Source organism: Varroa jacobsoni, unplaced genomic scaffold (genome assembly GCF_002532875.2).
Source record: "Varroa jacobsoni isolate VJ856 unplaced genomic scaffold, vjacob_1.0 scaffold_1263, whole genome shotgun sequence".
Taxonomy (NCBI): Eukaryota; Metazoa; Arthropoda; class Arachnida; order Mesostigmata; family Varroidae; genus Varroa; species Varroa jacobsoni.
Window position 1 is genome coordinate 421691 of NW_019214165.1, and position 19822 is coordinate 441512.

Sequence of the window (19822 nt, forward strand, 5' to 3'; positions counted from 1 at the left end):
TCCGCTGTTAGGATACTACACTGAGAAGTCTAGTTCGACCGCAAAAAGGAGTTCCTGGATGAAACCCATGAAATGGAACCCATACGGTTACTGGTAGAAATGGCAGAAATAGTTATGCAGTCGAAAAATGACTAATTATATGTGGCGCATAATAACCTAACAAGACAAACGAAAATATAATTGTCAGTTATCGAAGTTAACATGAATAGAAGTTGACTTTTTTTAGAACCACCTAAATACTAGAATGGTCTCTTTCAAAATGGCGCGCCAAGTCACTCAGACAATTGTATTTAAGTGAGCGTTACTCTTCAGCTAATAATGACAACTTGTGTTCGTGAGCGCTATGTTAATGAGACAAGTGCGAAAATTTGCCAGGCAAAGATCTAAAGACAAAGTTGAGATGAAAGATAAAGCAAAGTGATACTTCCAGTTGGTTTAGAAGCTCACATGTAGCGTCGTCTTAAAATCAATTACAACTTTGCATGGTCTATTATATGTGTGTCTGTTAAAGCAGGGCTCGACGCCGCATGTCGCCAAAACACACTGCACGAAAAAAGAGCGAAAATAACTGCAGCATATATAGCCTAATTCTATAATCATTACTGTTTCTAAATGACAAGACTATATTTTGGGCCGATGTTTATTTTAGCAAACATGTAAGCTGTGGTGTCACACATTACGTCTATTTATTGTTATTGTTCCTACAAAATTCATACCTGTATTGTCTAGGCCCAAGGTAATACCTAGCTAATTGAGAAATTGCCATATTATTGGTACTACTTCGTAAAATCATTATGAATGAAGTTAAAGTGGTACTAGCATTAGTGAACTTCTGAGCCCCTTGTAGGAAGCACAATGATGGAAAAAAAACAAATCGTGTCCCATCAAATCGTGGCTAAATGTCGCAAGTGAGGCTGAATAAGCGACGACGTTTCACGAGCGTCTGTCCATTTTTCATATTGTAAGTAGTAATAAAGCTGGAATCGGTGTGCTAAATATCTTTAAATTTCTCGTTAATAGATAGGAAACGCTTGAATCGCTAGCCACCATTTTTTCCGATGTGTTGAATTTTTACCTGATTCGCGATGATCAGGTTTCGTCTTCTTGTGTATGCCTCGCATTAAATGCATCATATGTACTTTATGAAATCATTGCTATGTTTTTAGAGATTTGTTGAGGTTGACTGTTTGTAACAACACACGCCTACCCTCATTTAGTATTTAAAGATGTGCACTTCTCGTTCGTACTTAAAGCGTCTGAAGATGGCATCATCGCCCTATGAGTAGCACTCGAGGCATGTCTTTAGTCTGACTGAATTTAAACACTGGGTGTATTTGTTGAGAAGGCCACCTGATCAAATCGTAACAATGTTCACGAGCCAATCTTTTAATACAGAGTTATTATAAACGAAACGGTGCACGTTGACCTGATTTAATTGACGATTCGCTAGAGCCTCCCGATTTGAATAACAAACCACTAGGACGGGTATAAATATTTGGCCTTACTTGAAGAAGGAAAAGAATCGATGTTGATGACAGCCAGAAGACCTTAAGAAAACGAGAGATGCATATTTAATGAAAATTCGCAAAATATATGATCTATTTATGACCTTTAATCAATGTCACGTCATAAGAATTTCTGATTGATTATATTCCTGGCAACTGACAACGACCATGAGTACTACGGAAACTGACGAGATTGTTACAGCAGTAGATTATTTACGTGCGATATAAGCAAGGTAAAAACCAACGTTAGGTAATATCCCGAAAAACTGTCTAAAGTAATTTCCCCGTTTCTAAGCTTATACCAAAATCAGATTACCGCTTTATCACCAAGTTAAATTACGTTAGTGCTACAATGCTTGCTCAATGCATTAAGCATAATGTCTTGCAGGTGCCAGAGTTCTGTATGGTCCTATGAAGCACTTTGTGTGTTTCATCTGTATCCGGGGATAGTTCGCCGTTGATGGGCTGCGGGACCTCGAGCGAAGGGTCCGGTGGGGGCGGGAATCGAGGGTGCTAAAATTGTAGAGCTTTTCGACGGGGCGACACGCGCGATTGAAGCTGAAGTGGCTCGCATAAATGGTTTCACGTCTTCGGCGCGAGCAGGAACCACTGTCGATCTTCAAGAGACAGTATAAGGAAGATGTGAGCTGTTTTTCAATTGTGGTTGAGTTCTTTCGCTATACAATCTAGCTACGATCAGAAAAGGTAATCGTTTCCTTGACCTTCCTACATAGCATGCATACCCATACATAGCAAATTAGATTTGGTCTTTATAATGGGGTTTTAAATCCTTAGTTGTCTCTCTGCGTAAGAATACGCAGACCACGCCTAGCGTTTTTTGAGTAGCACATGGCTGGGATGCTATAATCTTACGCTTTCTCGTAATTAATCAAGTTTTTCGTAAATTAGGTGTATCATCGATTAGAGGTCTAAATTGCCTAGATATTGTATCCACATTGTATCGCAAAAAGCAGTAGCAGGAGCAAACCTGAGCGATGATCGGGTTCTCTGAAGGGTCTCAGCGTTCATTGTTAGTCGGGTCGGCGAGGCTGCCCCCGAAGTCAGGTAGTTTGTCGTCGATTTCGGTATGGCGCTAAGTACCCGGTTATTCGAGCGAGTTGGAATACCTGGAAAGTAAATGGCAGAATCAAATGGTTAGCTAAGAGGAAAAGCCGCTGCCAAAGATCTACGATATTCACCTAACAATATACAGACGTTTTGAGCGGTTGGTACTATTACTTACCACGAGCTTTGTTTTCATGATAGATTCCTTGGGGTGTATAATGTAAACTATCCAGCAGTGGTCCGAGTTTAAATCTTAATATTAATCCAGAACACATTATTTGAAAGAATATGATTATTTTTACATCGAACATTCTTTTTAACAACGGCACCAATCATTGCAGTGAAAGTGCCGAAATAATGATTACTTTCATACACTGCTAAAAATACAAATAGAAGTGAATTTCAAACATAAGTTCAATAATAAAACTTGAAAATAAAGCCTATCAATTAATCTCAAACGACTTCAAGGCTAACCGGTTCTTCGAATGGATCCTGCCGGTGGTCTGCGATTTTCTTGTTCTCCTAGCGCAACCGAATGGCGATGCGAAATCTGTGCCCCTGACAATGAACTCCCGACGGCAGATCCGTTGGTCAATGATGAAGTACTGCTACCTGCACCATGGAATGAAGCACGTTGAGGTTGCAATGAGAAAGTTGTCCTTTGAGGTCCCACTAGCAAAGTAGCAGTCGTTTTTGGCAACGATGGTGGAATCGTGCCGTCGGGAGGGAGGAGCGTAGATGCCGAGCCTTGAAGAGCGCAAGATGGCGTGAGTGCAACATTAGAATTAATGGTAGGTATTATGGTAGCCTGCGGTGGAGCAGCGGCTGCTGAGGCCGCAAATCGCGGATCGGTGCCGATCTGTAACATTTACATGCGCAAGTTTGAAAATGCCTGTCAAGTATGAAGCGTTTCTCTTATAAAGGTGACTTTTAAAGTCTAGAAAAGTAGCGCGTAATACTATGTAGTGGCCCATTGGTGAATCGAGGAGTGTATATGTGTATCGCCTTTGCACTCACCGAAGTAATAGGTAAAGGTTGTTTTCGTTGGTTGAACAAAATTAGTAGGATCTGAAGCGATACGCAAGCGTTTCTTGTTAATGATATTCAAAATGTACTTTCAGCTATGCTTATTCTTTACGGACCTGCAGACTTTCCGCGGTTTTCCCCCTTTGTCTAGCTTCCGGCTGGTTAACGACTGCAGCGGATTTCGCGATCTTCGAATCAAGCACTGGCGAAGGTGTAGCACGTTGCGTCGAACCTGCGAATGTTTTTGTTTTTTAGGACCCGTACCGGCTACTGATCGACAACGTTTATGACATTAATATATTAGATTTTCTGACGAGGACGATCTAATAGTCGGACCTTTGCACGAAACCACATCAGTGCCATCAGCTCTCTATTGTGAGACTTACCAACGTTGTTTCTTCTGGTACGCTTTAAAATGAAGTAAGAGCATAGTTGATTCGTTCATTAATAAAAGCAGCATTTGTTTGTATAGCCAAAGTAAGCGAAGGCCAACTGTTAAACATTGTGGAAAAGATTCGCCATAGAACACAGTTCCAGGCAAAAGTATGGTCCGAAAGGTGAATGTTTTACATAGAACGATAGTTAACCACTACGCCTTTGGATTTAAAGGTCCCAGTATACATCTCCGAAGGAAATCGTGACAACCTCATGATCTTTTAGAATCGTATTGAACTAACCAGTTAGTATGGGAATGCCTCGCTTTACGGGTATTCCTGATACACGGGTACAACCGATGCTGTTTGCTTTCGTCGATGCCAAAGACACACCACTTTTTTCCTTATCTTCGTCAGATGATTTACGCTCTGATACAGCTAAACGAAAAGAAAGAAAGGTAGCGCATTATCCCTTTAGCTATAACTTATGTTCAGTTTGGTCTTTTACGGGTAGAAAGGTTATTTCTGCTTAGTATACAATTGTTGAATGTGTGATCGGATAATACCACTTAAGTAACTCAATTCTATTAACATTAGACGCTGTCTAACAAATAAATGATTATTTTTTTCGGATTGCCGCTTGACTGGAAGAAAACTTAGAAGGGTTCTACGTTCGTAGGTCAGGTTAGGTTAGGTGCATTACTATATGCTCCTAATGTTCAGGAACGCTCCAACTGCTAATTCACGTATTTGGTTCTAGCTCACCCTTGATATTGTCGGTGATGGAATGGATCTTCCTAGCAAGCCTGGCTCTTAATGATTTGTCATCTTTGTCTTTAGTTTTCGTCAATAATTCTTCCTGGGATCTGGATGATTTTTCGCCCAAAGTAAACTCAGCCCCAGCTTTTTCCTAAGAATAGCATAGAGAAAAAGGAATCTTGGTAAAGTTTTCATGTATTTCAATGAAGTCAATTGATAATACGTTGGTCCTCAACGTGGGACTGATAATAACACAATAATGAGAGAATTCATACCATAAAACGTAATAAGCTTTATCAAATATAGGAAAATTACGTAATCTGACGAGTAACAATACGAAAAGAAGATAAGACATTTTAGGGTGATCTCAGGCTGAATCACGTCTTGAACGCGTATTCTAGGACAGCTTTTCTAGTCATCGAATATGGCGTCTACGTAATATACACTAGATGTTTTAGATAGCACCCACTGTGATTTCGTGGGTATAGGGGGCAATTTTGTTACAAGATCAACACATCTAACCAGTCGTCGACATGGAACCCCAACATGCATGTAAAGTTAATTGTAAACGGTTAGCTAGTTTTGTTATGACATGTTTCGGTCTGACAAACGAACGAACAAAGACTGGTGAGTTCTGCATTTGCTTTTCATCTGTCAGAAGATGTAAATAAATTGCCTTCCTTGTCCGTTTTTTCGGCCAGTTTTTTAATCCAGTTGCGTGGCCTATGGAAACTTGCTATCCCCTACGCTCAGTCTTCTATGAGACATGCCAATGCTATCTATACGTTCTGTGTCTGTGTCTGTGAATATGATTTGATAAGTACTCCAAGCGAGAATATTCGAAGCGTCTAAATATAGCAGGCTTCAGAGCTGTTCGGGCAATCGGGACAGTTCTAAGTATTTTAATGGTCCACTATTGAGTATGTCCTTCAATACACTTCAGATTCTAAAGACTTATATCGCTTAATATTTTAATATTAATCTAGCATAAACGTTGTACCTCTAAGGGTGGCTATATTAATTTTTAATTAATCTCTACATTTATTATTATTATTATTATTATATTCACTTGTATAAGGTGAAAGGCAAATTTTCTAATGGCTATGAGCCGATTTTCCTTCATGCTTGTTAATGTATGTGTGGAAAGCACTGTCAAATATAACAGACCGGATATTTTGGCCTGTAATGTGTTCAAATGAACGTGCAGTCGAATGAACGTAGGGAGGCTGTGCCTCATAAAAAAAAAGGTTAAATATGTTTATGCTTCGCCGCAGAAGAGTCTTTGTTTTTTGACGAAAATGGCGAGAATATGATATGGTGGTAGTTGTTTATGGAAGTTTTAAATTCAAAACAAGCAAGTGTTGCTTCGAGCACCTATGCGAGCGTTCACAAAGGAACATCTCCAAGCCGTTCTGTATGAAAATTTTCCCTCAGTTCGATAAGGTGCACAACAGAAGAATCGAGAAATCCAGTGCAAGGACAAGCGAGTGAACGGTTGGATACCCGAGACGCCTATTTGTTCCATGTGTGAATGCGGTCCATACATGCTCATGTTTTCCCTCGTAGAGGCTTACCTATCTGGCAAAATGTTTTTATATGACGATTAAATTTGGAAGGACGGTGTCGCCTGTTAGTTGTTATTATTTGTTACAATAAGCTATTAAAGTGGCACACATGAAACACGAGCTTTATTTCTAGTAGAAATCAACATCAATACAACAATGCAATGTGTTCTTTAGCGAAGAATCGTACTATCAATCTTCTAAGGATAGAACAAATGTTTACGGAAGTGTTCGTTTGCTGAACATTCGAATCTGAGATTCACTAAATCACCCGCAGTACTCTGACCCAGTAAAGCTCGTTATCCGTATCATAGTTTCAATGTAACAATGAGCTCAATTATATGCGTTCAATCCAGTAAAGTAAATGAATGCTTAATGCAGGTTAGTACCTGCTTGTGGGCAACGCCTAAATATGACATTTCATATGCCTAGTTAGTCGTTGCTTTTTCGACATAGTGGACTAAGTCAGAAGGCTGATTAGGATCTGCAAGGTCACTGTACAGTAACAGTATGACTACCAAGTCGACAGGTGTCAAGCTGGCAGGAAGTGTAGCGCCAAGGAGATGAACAAAGCGTTGAAAGAAGCTTAACTTTTTTTTGTCTAATAAAGAAGGAACAGAATGAAGAGACAAAGGACAACGCCATTAATTATCCCGAAACAAATGCTGAAATATACCTGCAATGGACCGTCATTTGCACTAGGACTAAGGCGGTGGGCGGGGGTTCGTTGAAGAGTTTCATAGAAAAAGGATCGCGTGGTTCGAGAATGTGACGAAGAGACCCTACCAGTTTTAGTACGCCTTACAAATAGCCAACCAGAAACCCTTGATTTGGGCTCAGAAAGGAGCTGATGAAATGCCCTGCTTTTGCAAGCCTGCTCGATGACGTCGAGGGCACGTGGAAGCAGGATTTACTGGTACATAGGAGGTCACTGGTACATCCAAAAGGGCCGTGTAACAAAAGTCTATTTACGCGAAACAGCACTGCCTTATATATGCTCTTTTTTTTTGGCTACCGAGATTAATGTAACGGTAAAAACACATTTATCGTTAAAAAAAAAGCGGCAAAAATTAACGTTCAGAACTACTCATGGAGCTGGCTGCAACGCGCAAGTTAACTCACCTTTGAAGGCAATGCCATCAGTGACCGAGCCGAGGTCCTTCGTGTAGTCTTGCGAACGGGCGAGAACCTGCATCAAGCCGCAGTCTACTATTATTGCACACCTCAATAAAAATACCTTGTTTCTTTTTGCTTCGACAAGTGCAACACCCAAAATACAATTAAAAGGCTATAGAAACCGTACATTATTTTATATTGCAGTATTTTTCCAAGTTGTAACAATCTAGTACACTTAAGCAAACATTGTAATAATATTTCATAGTATATTTATGTAGGAAGGAAAATATCGGAATAGTGCAGAGAGTGCGATTGATTAGTTCGACTGTCCCCTTTCTGCTGAACATTTAGGGCGAGTTTCTTTGGAACCCGTTTTTGCCTTCTATCAAAGTTCGTAATGTAATGATCGTATAAAATGGTAAGCAGTATGTAATTAATATTGTAGAAATATTTTACTTTCACAATGAATGCGCTTCTCATGTATTGAGCATCCGTTATTGTTCAATGATCAGTCATTAGTAAATGAGTCGTTAACCAGCGCTTCAAGCTAGCTAATAACGATAACAGTCGTATTATCTATGGTGATATCTAACCTATCAAAGGAGCTCTCTGAGTCGAAGTCGTCTTCCTCATCGTTCTTATTAACGCCTGAGTTAACTCCGATTGGTGATGAAATTACAGATCTGATTGTTGGACTATCACTGTCTTTGTGTGGCTGATCTTCTTTTTTACTTCGCCGGCTACCGTTTCCCTCATGTTTTGCACGCAGCTGGCGGAGGGAACGGCGTTCATCTGATGTTCCGTTAATTGATGATCGACCAGATCGAAGGCTATGGGACTGTCCCATGTTTCCTCCTGGGCTTCCGATAGCTAATTCATCTGTAGCTAGAATGAGGAAGAACATGCGTTGCGATTGGACGAAATAAACTGATATTTAGTTAAACAACCTTTAGCATTGAATATATATAAGGCCTAATAACGGCCTTACAGTGCCGCCATCGTAGATCTGCACAATATTGAACTTAAAGTTCTAGTTGTACAAGTAAAAGAAGTGCGTTTTATTATACAGGTTGCAAGACAGTTTGCACACTTCTGAATAGCTGCTGACGTTGCATACGCGGCACTACTCCCTTCTAAAATTTCTAACACTATTCATGTTATTAGTCAAAAAGCGGATGTTATTATCAAAATGGGGACTCGAGGTAGCCCACCCCATCCCTGGCACGGAACGTGTCCCAATTCGTATGGCTGTTACGAGCAGCGTTCATATCTAAATTTTGATTAATGTTTGCATATCAAGAGTCAAATAAATGTCGTTAAATCAATTCCACCGAACGGAACAAAAGAAGTTCCCACCGCTCCTGACAGGCGTTGAGTGTCTTGTCTTGTTACTTCCAGTTGGCTCTTTTAGACTGTGGTAAGTTTTGCGACGCATTAAAACGGGACTTTCCCCACCGGTTGACGTGTCGGTGTCCTCGACCTGCGATGACCTCAGCGTTGACATTGGCCTCGACGTCGAATACACAGCCGGCATCGCACAATCGGGGACTACGCCGACGAGAGCGGAGGTTCCGACTGGCGTCATTTGTTGCTGTTGAGACGGCAATGGCGATTGCTGCTGCTGTTGCTGTGGTACCATTGGGCGGACGACATTCGTTAGGGATGCTCGTCGTTCCGTGTGGACTTCCGGTAACCCGCTGATATTAGCAGCAACGGCAGTGGCACTTCCAGATGGCGTTCCATGACTATTGCTAATTGCTTCATGTTTGGTCTGAGCAGAAGTGCTCCCCCGAACGCCAGTCGGCGTTGGTGGCTGGGGTTCCGGTGACTTCGACTTCTTGTGCACCAACTGTTGCTTTTGTTGATGAAGCTCATCGAGATGCTTTGGTCGCTCGTGCAACGTCTCAAGGTTCGGATTCTCCGAGTTTTCGGTTTTCAGGCGCCGGGACGATCGTCGATGCCAGCCTGCTGAGATATGATACAAGTATGGCTATGTAAAGGAACTGTGACAAAAACCCAGTTAGACAGACTACTCGCAGGTAAAATTAGGCGCTAATTACTATATGAAACGTTACGTGTTTGGATTTTTGAAACGAACGAGAAAAAATGAATATTGTTTGGTCAAGATTGGCGTACCTCAAATGATCTCGGGAGCACCCTGCTATTCATACCTTGTTGCTGAGCTTGCTCTGCCTGCTTAAGATAATCTAGAAGATCTGCATTATCGTCAAACTCCGAGGATGAACGGTTCCGGCGTTTTCGTAGGGAACCTGTTGGAGTGACATCGGGACTCTGTGACGCAGCAGAAATTTTTCATATTAATTACCGGGCTTTTATATTGAAAATAATATAAGATATAGGTTGCGAGTTGCTTAGAAGCTTTCCAGTATGTACCCACAGAATTCAACGGTTTAACTAGTTCAATAATGACTAATTCGGTACACTTAGTTATCAGATATTTTGCACTAGAACATCTTGCATTTCCCTTCAACATCTTCATCGGTAGAAGTTCTAGCAGATGTCTGGTTTAAAAAGAAATAACGAACATCGCAGATTGGACGCACGTTGGATAGCAGAACACGAATCCAACGATGTCTCTTTTATATCATTACCAATCCAAAAAGTGAACAGTACTATGTACTATATAAACAATCTTCAACATGAAATCTGGCAACGATTGCAAATGAGATATTAATCCGTCTGAAACAGGAAAAGAAAGGCACCATTCTGGAGGCTTTTCCCATTAGCTGACTCGTTTGAATAACAACTTATAGGAGCTTATATGCTGTCGTCGTGCCCAACCCTACCTACCTCATTGTCAGCCATGGACGCAAGAGATGAGCCAAAATGGGATCTCCTCATAAGGCGTGGGGAATTGGCCAGCCCAAGCGATACGGAATCGTCCTCGGAGTTATTGTCACTTCTGCGAATAAAGACGAATATTTTAAAAAAATTACTTTTTAATGTTGATAACGATATTTAGTAATTAATTATTGACACTGTCGTAACGTTTTCAGCAAGTTGTATTCAGGGGTCACGGCGACTACTACTAACTCAGTTATATTCAGAAAAATTGACTGCGCTCGGCAATTCCGTACCTGCGGTTTCTGCGAAGTTTGCTAAAGAGTTGTGGGAATCCAGATTTAATATCTCCAAGGAGCATATCCATAACGTCCGATTCACTCCCCGAAAACTCGACGCTAAGCCTACATAAAGACGCGCATTTTCCAGGATTCATTTACTATTATACCCAATTGATCTATATACTATACAATGTATATCTGTACAGATATTCATTTTAGCATCTAAAATCGATACTGTTTTCATTACATTCGCGGATGATACGTCTAGGTATAGCCTCGACTGAGCAATCTAAAGTGAGCAATTGATTGGTAAATCGAAATAATAAAAAAAAAAAACATTTTAAGGCAAAAAGGCATTTATCGATAGTCCAATCAAAATTAGTAACGGTTACGTACTAGGACCAACTGGATGCAAATTTGGGTGATTAGAAATTTTAATGGAAATTAATTTAACGCTAAATTACAAGCATCCAAATTAATTATACTGGACCGTTTATAGGAAATTTACCGTTTTGCTTGGTCTTCTCGAAGTCTCCTGCGTGCCTCAGCTTTCCGTTCCTGTTCCGCACGTTTTTCGTTTTCTTCGACGGCTTTCCGAAACTTCGTGCAGAAATTCCAAAAGACTCTGAAGAACAAAGCAATTGCATAGATGGATTTACGTCTGTGATGTTACCATGGTTCAGTTATCTGCTCCCATTGGGTCCATAGCATTTTTTTTTTGGCCAAGACAACCCGGATTCAAACATTGTAGATAGTGAATTATAGATAGATCAAAATGGGAACACGTCAACGCTCTCCTCTAGATTTTTTCAATGGTCCACCTACTTGAAACATTCTTCCAGCTTGAAAGAATCGAGATCCTCACAGAGAAAGGTCCCCAGTTTAGTTCGAACCTGCTCCAACCATTCGATTTGTTGTTTCGTATCTTCAATTCGTTGTTGGGCGGACAAGAGAAAATCATTCATCTGACCTTGGAGGTCTGACGTATGCGCAGAAGCTACCATATTTGATACATTCGCGACACGGGTACTTAGGGTGTCAGCATCACTCTTCAAAGTGTCGATCGACAGTCGAGCAGCTTCTTCGAGAGATGTCAGTTGATTCCCGAAATCGAGAAGCTGTTTACGTTCCGCTTCCTGTGATTGAGGATAGTAGTACAAGTTAACAAACCTCAGCCTCTGATGCGCTCTTTATTCTCAGGATATTTCGAGTAGTATGTTGAAGTCGCGTGTGAGCAATACAGCGTTTCGCATAACCTTCATATGCAGTTTGGCTTTATCCGAAGTATTTGTCAAATGTAAGTAGGTATGTTGTTTACATACTATATCTGCTTACCATAGCAACATAATGAATGAGATTCATGCCGGGACGATTTGCGCGCATATCGGTGACTTTCAGTAACGACATCATGCGGAACCCAGCGGCGTTTCCCGCGTACCCACCCGAATTCAAAAAGTTACCCGCTACTAAAATCATATAGAGGATTTCATGTAATTTTGTGGCATCCTCGATCTCGTGCGCCGCACAACGAATCGATTTGATGCAGGGCTCGAGCAGGCCGATCGTCGCTGTGAACTCCTCCTTCAACAATTGGCCTAAAGAAATAAAACGCAAAAAGTGTCTAGTACCTGCTTTTGGTGACGACAGTGATGACAATCATTACTACTATCGTTAAATCAATAACCTCATGCACGGAGAGAACTGTGCTAGTTCTCCACTTTCCATAAACCTACATGTATCACCCACTTAACCGAGATGTCTCACATGATATGTTTTGTTCTCAAGAATACAATATTGTATCACGCACTGGACCAGCACATAACATAGCACTAGGGCTAATTGTGTGCCAGCCGTTTTAGCAGAAGACTGCATTGTGTGCATGTTGCGCACATGTCTAGATCCGGTTTACGGGATATGTTTCCCGTACTCCAGTCATGACATCTTAGGAAAGATGAAGCGATCAGGGGCCTCACACTCAATGCGTAGCTTATAATCGGGTATGTGGATCAGTTGAAGAAGAAACTGCTCTGCCGGTCCGAGTTTAGCTATGTCCCCATCAAAGTTATTCAACAACTCAATCTCCTCAGGTTCCGGAAGGATCTTCAATAGGCCCCGAAGGCGTTCCGCACCTGAAATATAGGAAGTCGATGGCTGAATGTGAATGTTCTGTCCCTTCACGAAAGAATATGAGGTACTGAATATTCATTGCTGTACCCATTACCGAATTCCACTATATGAAATCGGCGGCTCACATTCATTCCTTATTCATAACAAAACTTTAACATTGTATCTCGTACCGATTTCCTGATGCATTCCCTTTCGGATCATCGAAGCAATACTCTCCTGCTGAACTGTGGGAAAGCGGAATTGTTTAAGGAATATCGAAATGTTTAATGAGCGTTTTCCTTCTAGAAGAGTCACCTGTAAATTGGCATGAAGTCACCGTTATCGGTGATGTTAGTGCGTTTTACATACATATCTATCTACCTGGAAGTTCTATTATTATATTGAAATCACGTACACATTAAATACACAGTGAATGGGAGTACATAAACAAGCCGGACAGACAAGTTAAGTCGACTCGAGTTTGAGAACCATCGTATAGGGAAACCTAGCATAACTGAGGGTGTCTTCAGAGGTGCCATGTATACTGAAGGATATCCTGCAAAGTTGATGATGATACATCGCAAAGAGGAATAAAGTCAAACAGTCAACTGGATTCGCACAAAGCGATAACCTCAGTTCCATATTTCCTTCATGTTTTCCATCAACGAGTTTCCTTTTGGCATCAAGCAAAACACTCTCTCGTAAAGAGTGAACCTATACGTGGACGACTTTGCCATATACAGCATAAGTAGGTTGCCCCTGCAACAAACATTGATGATGAATGAAAATGACTACGCTGTCGAGCTGGGCGTTCATAGCCCTTGTGTTGATCTCATTAATATGAGATCAACACAAGGGCTATGATATTCAGAAGAGGATAAAAATTTATCAACAGTGATTTGCGTTATCTGAACGGGATAACCCCTAAAAACTGTCAATTCTTTTACGTAACTCGGCTTGACACTTGCTGGGAAACCTCTGCTGACCGCGTTGAAGCACACGGTCACAACGGATAAGATAGCAGTCAAGATATTTAGTAGGAGAATTGTGTCGTCTGCCACGGATAAAATTTCAATAAAAGCTAGGATTTACTAAATTTGGTCAGGGAAAACTCAATATTCCCATATATATGAAGCCATTTATATATAAAGCCATATATATATATGTGTATGGCAGACCAAATCTGCACGTAGCCGCTTAATGTATCTATCGATCGACACCCGATATTTATCAAAGAGCAAGAAAAATCGATCAACTCTCGACAAAAAATTAAAATTGGCCAATGTAGATCCTCTATTATTTTGACAACTGGAAACAAGTAAACAAGTAAAAAAAAGAAGAAAAATCAAAACGATTCACAGTGCACGGGTTCCATAATCCTCTTTGCGAAGCGCAAGGATACCACAAACCCAATGAGAGCTATATGTCCTAGGTATCTTTCCGCTCAGTGCAGTCCAACTAAATCAGCTAACCTACCTGTGAATCTTAATATGTAGTTAAACGTTTTCCTAAATTAACTGAATCATAACTCATAACAGATGTTGTATATTTATCATTTTCAGCCCCTACTACTTTACATAAACTATGTGAAATGAATAAATGCACAAGATAAATTGGAAAGTGATGTGGAGGGCTGTTTGTTTAAGGGAGCGCGTGTTCATCCACTGTTCTTAATACTCGGATAAAGCTAATACTTTCGAATCAAACTGAATATGGCGGGGGATGAGAGTTCGTCTTCAGTTTGAGCGAAGCCAATTGTTTCCTAATGTCTTCGCGTTGAATGAACCCCAATCGGGATCATAGACGTTCTTAGTTACTCGAAATCAGCAGGTTACCGTATTCTACGGTGCATACAGCTGCCAAAGGGGCAGATGCAATTTCCGGAGCAGCAGGCGGTCCTTGATTAGATGAAAACATATTCAATGTGAATACAAAAATTGATAGCCGAGACAACCGAAAATTCACTTTCAATTAAAAAGTGTCCGGTCATCGTCACTGAAATGAGATTATTTACGTTTGAGCCCACCATGGACCCCCACATACCCGCCCCACCCATAAAAACATACCCGTAACAAAAAAGGCGTAATTGGGAGTTTCAAAAATTGTAATGAAACCGCAGATGGTTGCTATGCCGACTAGTAGGCCATCGCTTTTTCGGAAAGAAGATGACGCTTTCCGTCATGCGCGAAAATAGTACACGGTTTGCCGGGTGAAAGTGAATAGACCTACAGTATAGCATTATGACTACAGCGCTCTATCGTAGATCTATCTACGTATCTAACGTAGATTCTAATCCGTTAGATTATTTGTATTGTGACTATGATTGATTGAGGGCCTAACAAATTAATAGTCATAGTAAGTATGTGAGTATACTGTTGCGGCCTTGGTCCAAAGTAAAAGCCGGGATCGAAATGAATTATAGTTCATCCTTCACTATAGTATTATAGCTCATCTCTCGAAGTTGTCTCCGTCAATACGTAGAAAAAAAATACACGTAAATACCTAACATCATCTCGATGCAGTTCATAAGCTAGCGATATTGATTTCCACCCGCTTTTTTCCGAATACTAGCTGTCTGATACTTAGCGTTCATCGAAATAGGCTATATAATATACTGTATAAATAACCAAAATTGTTTACTGTACATATTCTAGAAGGACGATGGCTCCATTATTAATTAGTCTAACAGACTGACGATGCTGACTGACCTCTTGTGCTTTTCGCTGGCTGGTGCGTTGCCTCCTCTGCATTTGTGGCGTGGACGGTTGTGATTGTTGCTGACAGAAGAGTTCTTCCATTCCTTCAAAGTCTAATAGGGATTCATTGGTACCATTATGTGATGCCGCCACACGGGCCCATAAGTTGTCGCCACCGCTTCCGCCAGCGAGCACGCGCCCCGCCGGAATTTTGCACCAGTTGAGCGTTTTCATTTTGCTTCGAGGTTTCGGCGTCCATTGCTGGGGTAAAAGTTGCGCCGGAGCAACTGCTGCAGCGTTTGGCATCCGGACACCTCCAGCACCGAGGACGGTGGCAGTTCCGGGACGGGCAATAGGACTGTTCGCCAACGGCGGTGGCGGTGGAGGCGGCGGTGCTGGTCCGCTATTCAGACCCACCTGAAACCACTAAAATGGGTTGCTGATCCTTCTCTGGCTTCAGTAACTACTCCTCAAGCTTTGGCCCATCCGACACATTAAACATCCTTAGGAAACGCATATAATTAGTGGGTGCCGCACAATTTGCGCAAATACAGAAAGTTATAGTAAGTCGATAAGACCTTCAAGCATAGTAGCCGATTCATTTTCTTCATTTAACTGTTTGTTCTTTGTTCATAAACCCCTCGCATGTTTTGCTTACATATTTCAACTCAGCATCTACGAGACATTCGTGTATTGCTTTACCGCTTGATATGTTGGCTCTATAGTTCTGTGACTGTAAAATGAAGACATACAGAAGTTGGGCCACAATATTCGCGTGTAGTACGGTCAAATACGCGCTCTTTGTGTTGAGGAGGTCATACTAGCTGTCTGATACTTAGCGTTCATCGAAATAGGCTATATAATATACTGTATAAATAACCAAAAATGTTGCGTGTGATGAGGTGCTACGTACCGCAAGTGGCGGCGGTGGGGGTGGCGGTGGGACTGCCGTTGCTACTGGTGAAGCAGGAGACACCATTGTATGTTTAGGCGGCAGCGGCGATGTTGATGACGGTAACGGGGCGGGTGATTGCGGCGGCTGTGGGGACAAACCTCTAGGGGATGCTCCCAATGCTAACGAAGAACGGTCCCCCCCGCTTCCAGCGGATCCGCCGCACCGACATCGCAATAGAAGTCGTTCGGCGTCCTGTGGCTTCTCGATAGAAGTGACTCTCTCGACCAACTTGGACGCCGTACTCCAGATCACGTCCGCAATTGGCTGCATGGAACAGACAGATGATATTAATCACTAATAATAATAATGATAATAATAAGACATAATGATGATAGCAATTACGGAGTTATTACGAAACAGGTGTAAGGCTATATGTAAATCTGTATACGTTTTTTTGGCCAAGTCCAAATACTTTCGCACTAGCTGGATTTTGAGGTGTTTAAATTATTAATGAATTAACTAAATTTGCAACGTATGTGTGGCAATTATTTTTTTTTTCAGATTAGACCTCCGTTTGAGGATCTCTCGCTTTGTATTATATTCAAAACTAATCCCATGTATTTACCTAAAAGACAGTCATGTGCTGCCCTGCATTTCTGCTATTTTTTTGGTGTTTAAAAACCGGCGTTCTTAGTTTTCAGTCGATGTTTGTGTATGTCTATGTACAACAATACGAGATACGACACAGCATTGGCTTGGGCAGGAACTCCACTTTGTTTAGGATCGGAAGGCACTTCCGCTAATACATTAGTCAGCTTCGGCAGATGCATCTATATTTTGAAGAAATTCAAGCAAATTTATATGCATTGTCTTCAAAGCTCTATCAAGCAAAAGGGCGTGCGATTCACGTGTTCATAACCACGTTACATGTACAAAGTGGGTAAATAGTTCTTAAAACGACTCCAGGTAACTGTGATAATACCCCGCAAATTTTAAAACACTGATTAAAACACTGATCTGGACGAATAAGTTAACCAACGTATGTATACACGGCTAGAAATAAACATCAACCTATCTAAGCACCATACAGTAATACGGTTCAGCTCTTTCAATATTTGACGATTCTTCGGAGCGTAAGTGTTCGGTTTGCCCTCTTCATAAGTACTCGTAGTTTCGTAAGTACTGCAGAAGTACGTATTTAACGTGTGACTGGAACTAGGTAGCGCGCATTAATCGTAAGTAAGCAGTAGCCTATAATCTATTATCGACGCGCCATACGTGACACACAACCTTACTGGCCAAAGACAGGTGCATCTTTAAGCTATAAGTCTCCGATTTCGTAATACATATTTGCATGTAATGCCTCATCCCTGAGATACTTGTTCAGGCATAACAGATATGATTATCGCCAGAAGCTCGAAATCTAAATGGTCAAATTGACTTTTAGGTATACCCAATAGAGAGCACGATCCGAAGTGGTCGGATCGACAAAAGAAGTATCAGCGCCTACTATGAATTAGATAATGAATTCGCGCGTCGAATAGATTTAGTGTGTCTGTATCCGACGAATAAAATAAAAGATTTATTGCTTCCTTGTAAATATCCTTAGTTTCAATATTCTAACATTCGCTAGCAGAATTAAGGTAATCAAAGTAAGGGAGGCGGGCCCCTCTTCCCCCCCGTGGCACACAAGTTAGTCTTGACAAAACTCTAATGGAACAATTATTCTACTAAGATGTCTTTCTGTAAGAAAGATAACCCAACGACTGAAAGGCAAAGTCATCTGCTCTTCAAGAACGAGATATATTCTAAAGCCTTCCGACGTAGTCCCCGGACAAAGAAAATATACAGGGTCAAACCATTTACCCGCCTTTAATTGGAATAATATTAATTGCGCGGTAGTTGATTTAAAAAATACCTCAATATTACACAATTGTGTTTACCTGATTTCAAATACAAAAATGACGTAAATAAAAACAACAACTATTCATCTTTTGGTTCGCAGCTACAAGATAAGTAATGCCAGTTATTTTTGTAAGAGATCAACGGTGATTGAATTACGTTGATTAAAATCAGTTAATAAACCTAAGCATATAACTAAATATTTGAATCGAGAGCCCAAATATAGGTTCCTAAAAAAAAAAATAAACATATGCCGGCCTAAATTTAAGCGAAAAATAAGTCTAACTTCGCATCTTCAAATAAATAGTATAAAAATGGAATGTACACTCAAGTATGGAAGAGTTCTTTCTTTTTTTGCTTACCAGTGTATAATCGACGCGAAGAAGATTTTGAAGAATAGCGAGAAATGGTGCTTGCTGTGGAGTTAATGACACCTGTCGAAGTATCGCGTAAAACACCTGTAATTTTGATCGCAATAAATAAACAAATAAAATGAATCTAATAAGGAATTACGATCTTGTGTTCTGTAATAGTATATAACCATACCAATGTCGTAGTATGTAACTATACGAATTACAAGATGACACACTCACTAAATCAGGTACACTCCTGCTGTCAGCCGCTTATTCCTACTTTATTTGTACGAAATCAAAGTAATTCGTAGACTGCTAGTTACTGATTAAGGTCGTCCTGTATGTCCGACTCTTGCCTTCTCAACAGAAGTTGTCCACAGCCTGACTGCATTTCTAAGATGTCTAGAACTCATTACAAGATAACAAAATGCACAATTCTACCCTATTCTTTTTATTGTCCAAAAATTATTACCTCCAGGTGTGAATTGAGGTCTACGCCATCCGGTCCGTTGATTTGTCCCTCGTCAGTATACCTTTGAGCTTCGAATGCCTCAAGCTGCACCGTCATATCGTTTGTAAAGTGACCGGCTTCTCGTCGTAGTCTTCGAAAAAAAAAAAAAAAAAAAAAACCGATTAAGGAATAATAATAATAAAAAGAAGAAGGAGGATCGAACAAATTAATTGCTCTCACAATATTCAAATGTTGTTTCATTATTCAATCAGCGGCAAATGCCCATCACTACTTGAGAAACATTGTAAAAAAAGTCAAAAGCACATCATATCTTGGATTTGCCAATAGTGTGATAAAAGGCATCCGTCCAGTCCTTCACACCGACCAGACTGTTTAATGATGTGGGCCTGCTTCTAGGTTTGTGTTAGTTGATTGCAGAATCTGTTATTCATGAGAGGAGAACGAAACGAATTGATTCGAGCTAATGTTGTCGGGAGAAATTTTGAAATACAACTACGACTTCAACAGGAGCATCAATGATGTTTCGAACCAGAACGGTGATTACCGAGTCATTCCAAAAGTTAGACCTGTACGGACACATATGGGATATTTGTGCAATAGAATGTGATCAAAAGAAGTTCAAAAATCAAATATCGCAGAGTTCTATAGTCGTTGCAAGGTCACACACCACTGATCATGCTTACTCTAACACATCTAAGGCTCTCTACTCATTAAACATATATTGAATGTTATCTCATCCAAAAGATACATTTGTACGTTAGTCGAGCGCAGCTAAACCATATAACGCCCAGCACTAGGAAATTTTAAAGGACGCACGAGGGCCATCGAAATATTTACCGTTAGTGAATCTGCACAACTTTTCGATGTTTGTTTTTCTAGTATTACATCTATGTTCAGACCATTGTTTG

The 19822-nt window shown here is 40.7% G+C and overlaps 1 protein-coding gene and 1 long non-coding RNA gene across 6 annotated transcripts in view; one reads left to right on the forward strand and one right to left on the reverse strand.

Annotated features, from left to right (window-relative positions):
- Positions 1-626: 626 nt before the first annotated feature.
- form3 (FH2 domain-containing protein formin 3) overlaps positions 627-19822 on the reverse strand; it is a 31916-nt gene continuing 12720 nt past the window's right edge. For 2 of the 5 annotated variants that reach the window (XM_022846940.2, XM_022846936.2), the window contains exons 5-25: positions 18915-19044; positions 18452-18547; positions 16206-16511; positions 15305-15718; positions 12788-12911; positions 12464-12619; positions 11826-12085; positions 11316-11626; positions 10999-11115; positions 10506-10613; positions 10219-10330; positions 9579-9699; positions 8764-9375; positions 8001-8292; positions 7414-7480; positions 4736-4880; positions 4274-4408; positions 3713-3828; positions 3045-3429; positions 2494-2632; positions 627-2122 (exon numbers count right to left, since the gene is read on the reverse strand). In XM_022846940.2, coding sequence (XP_022702675.1) covers positions 1936-2122; positions 2494-2632; positions 3045-3429; positions 3713-3828; positions 4274-4408; positions 4736-4880; positions 7414-7480; positions 8001-8292; positions 8764-9375; positions 9579-9699; positions 10219-10330; positions 10506-10613; positions 10999-11115; positions 11316-11626; positions 11826-12085; positions 12464-12619; positions 12788-12911; positions 15305-15718; positions 16206-16511; positions 18452-18547; positions 18915-19044 — 4333 coding nt within the window. In that variant the 3' untranslated portion in view covers positions 627-1935. The remainder of the gene's footprint in view (positions 2123-2493; positions 2633-3044; positions 3430-3712; positions 3829-4273; positions 4409-4735; positions 4881-7413; positions 7481-8000; positions 8293-8763; positions 9376-9578; positions 9700-10218; positions 10331-10505; positions 10614-10998; positions 11116-11315; positions 11627-11825; positions 12086-12463; positions 12620-12787; positions 12912-15304; positions 15719-16205; positions 16512-18451; positions 18548-18914; positions 19045-19822) is intronic. The other 3 variants (XM_022846939.2, XM_022846938.2, XM_022846937.2) reach the window with 3 other exon arrangements.
- Positions 3227-4077, forward strand: LOC111268166 (uncharacterized). The gene is made up of 2 exons (XR_002685048.2): positions 3227-3361; positions 3692-4077. It is a non-coding gene; the product is annotated as an uncharacterized LOC111268166 (long non-coding RNA).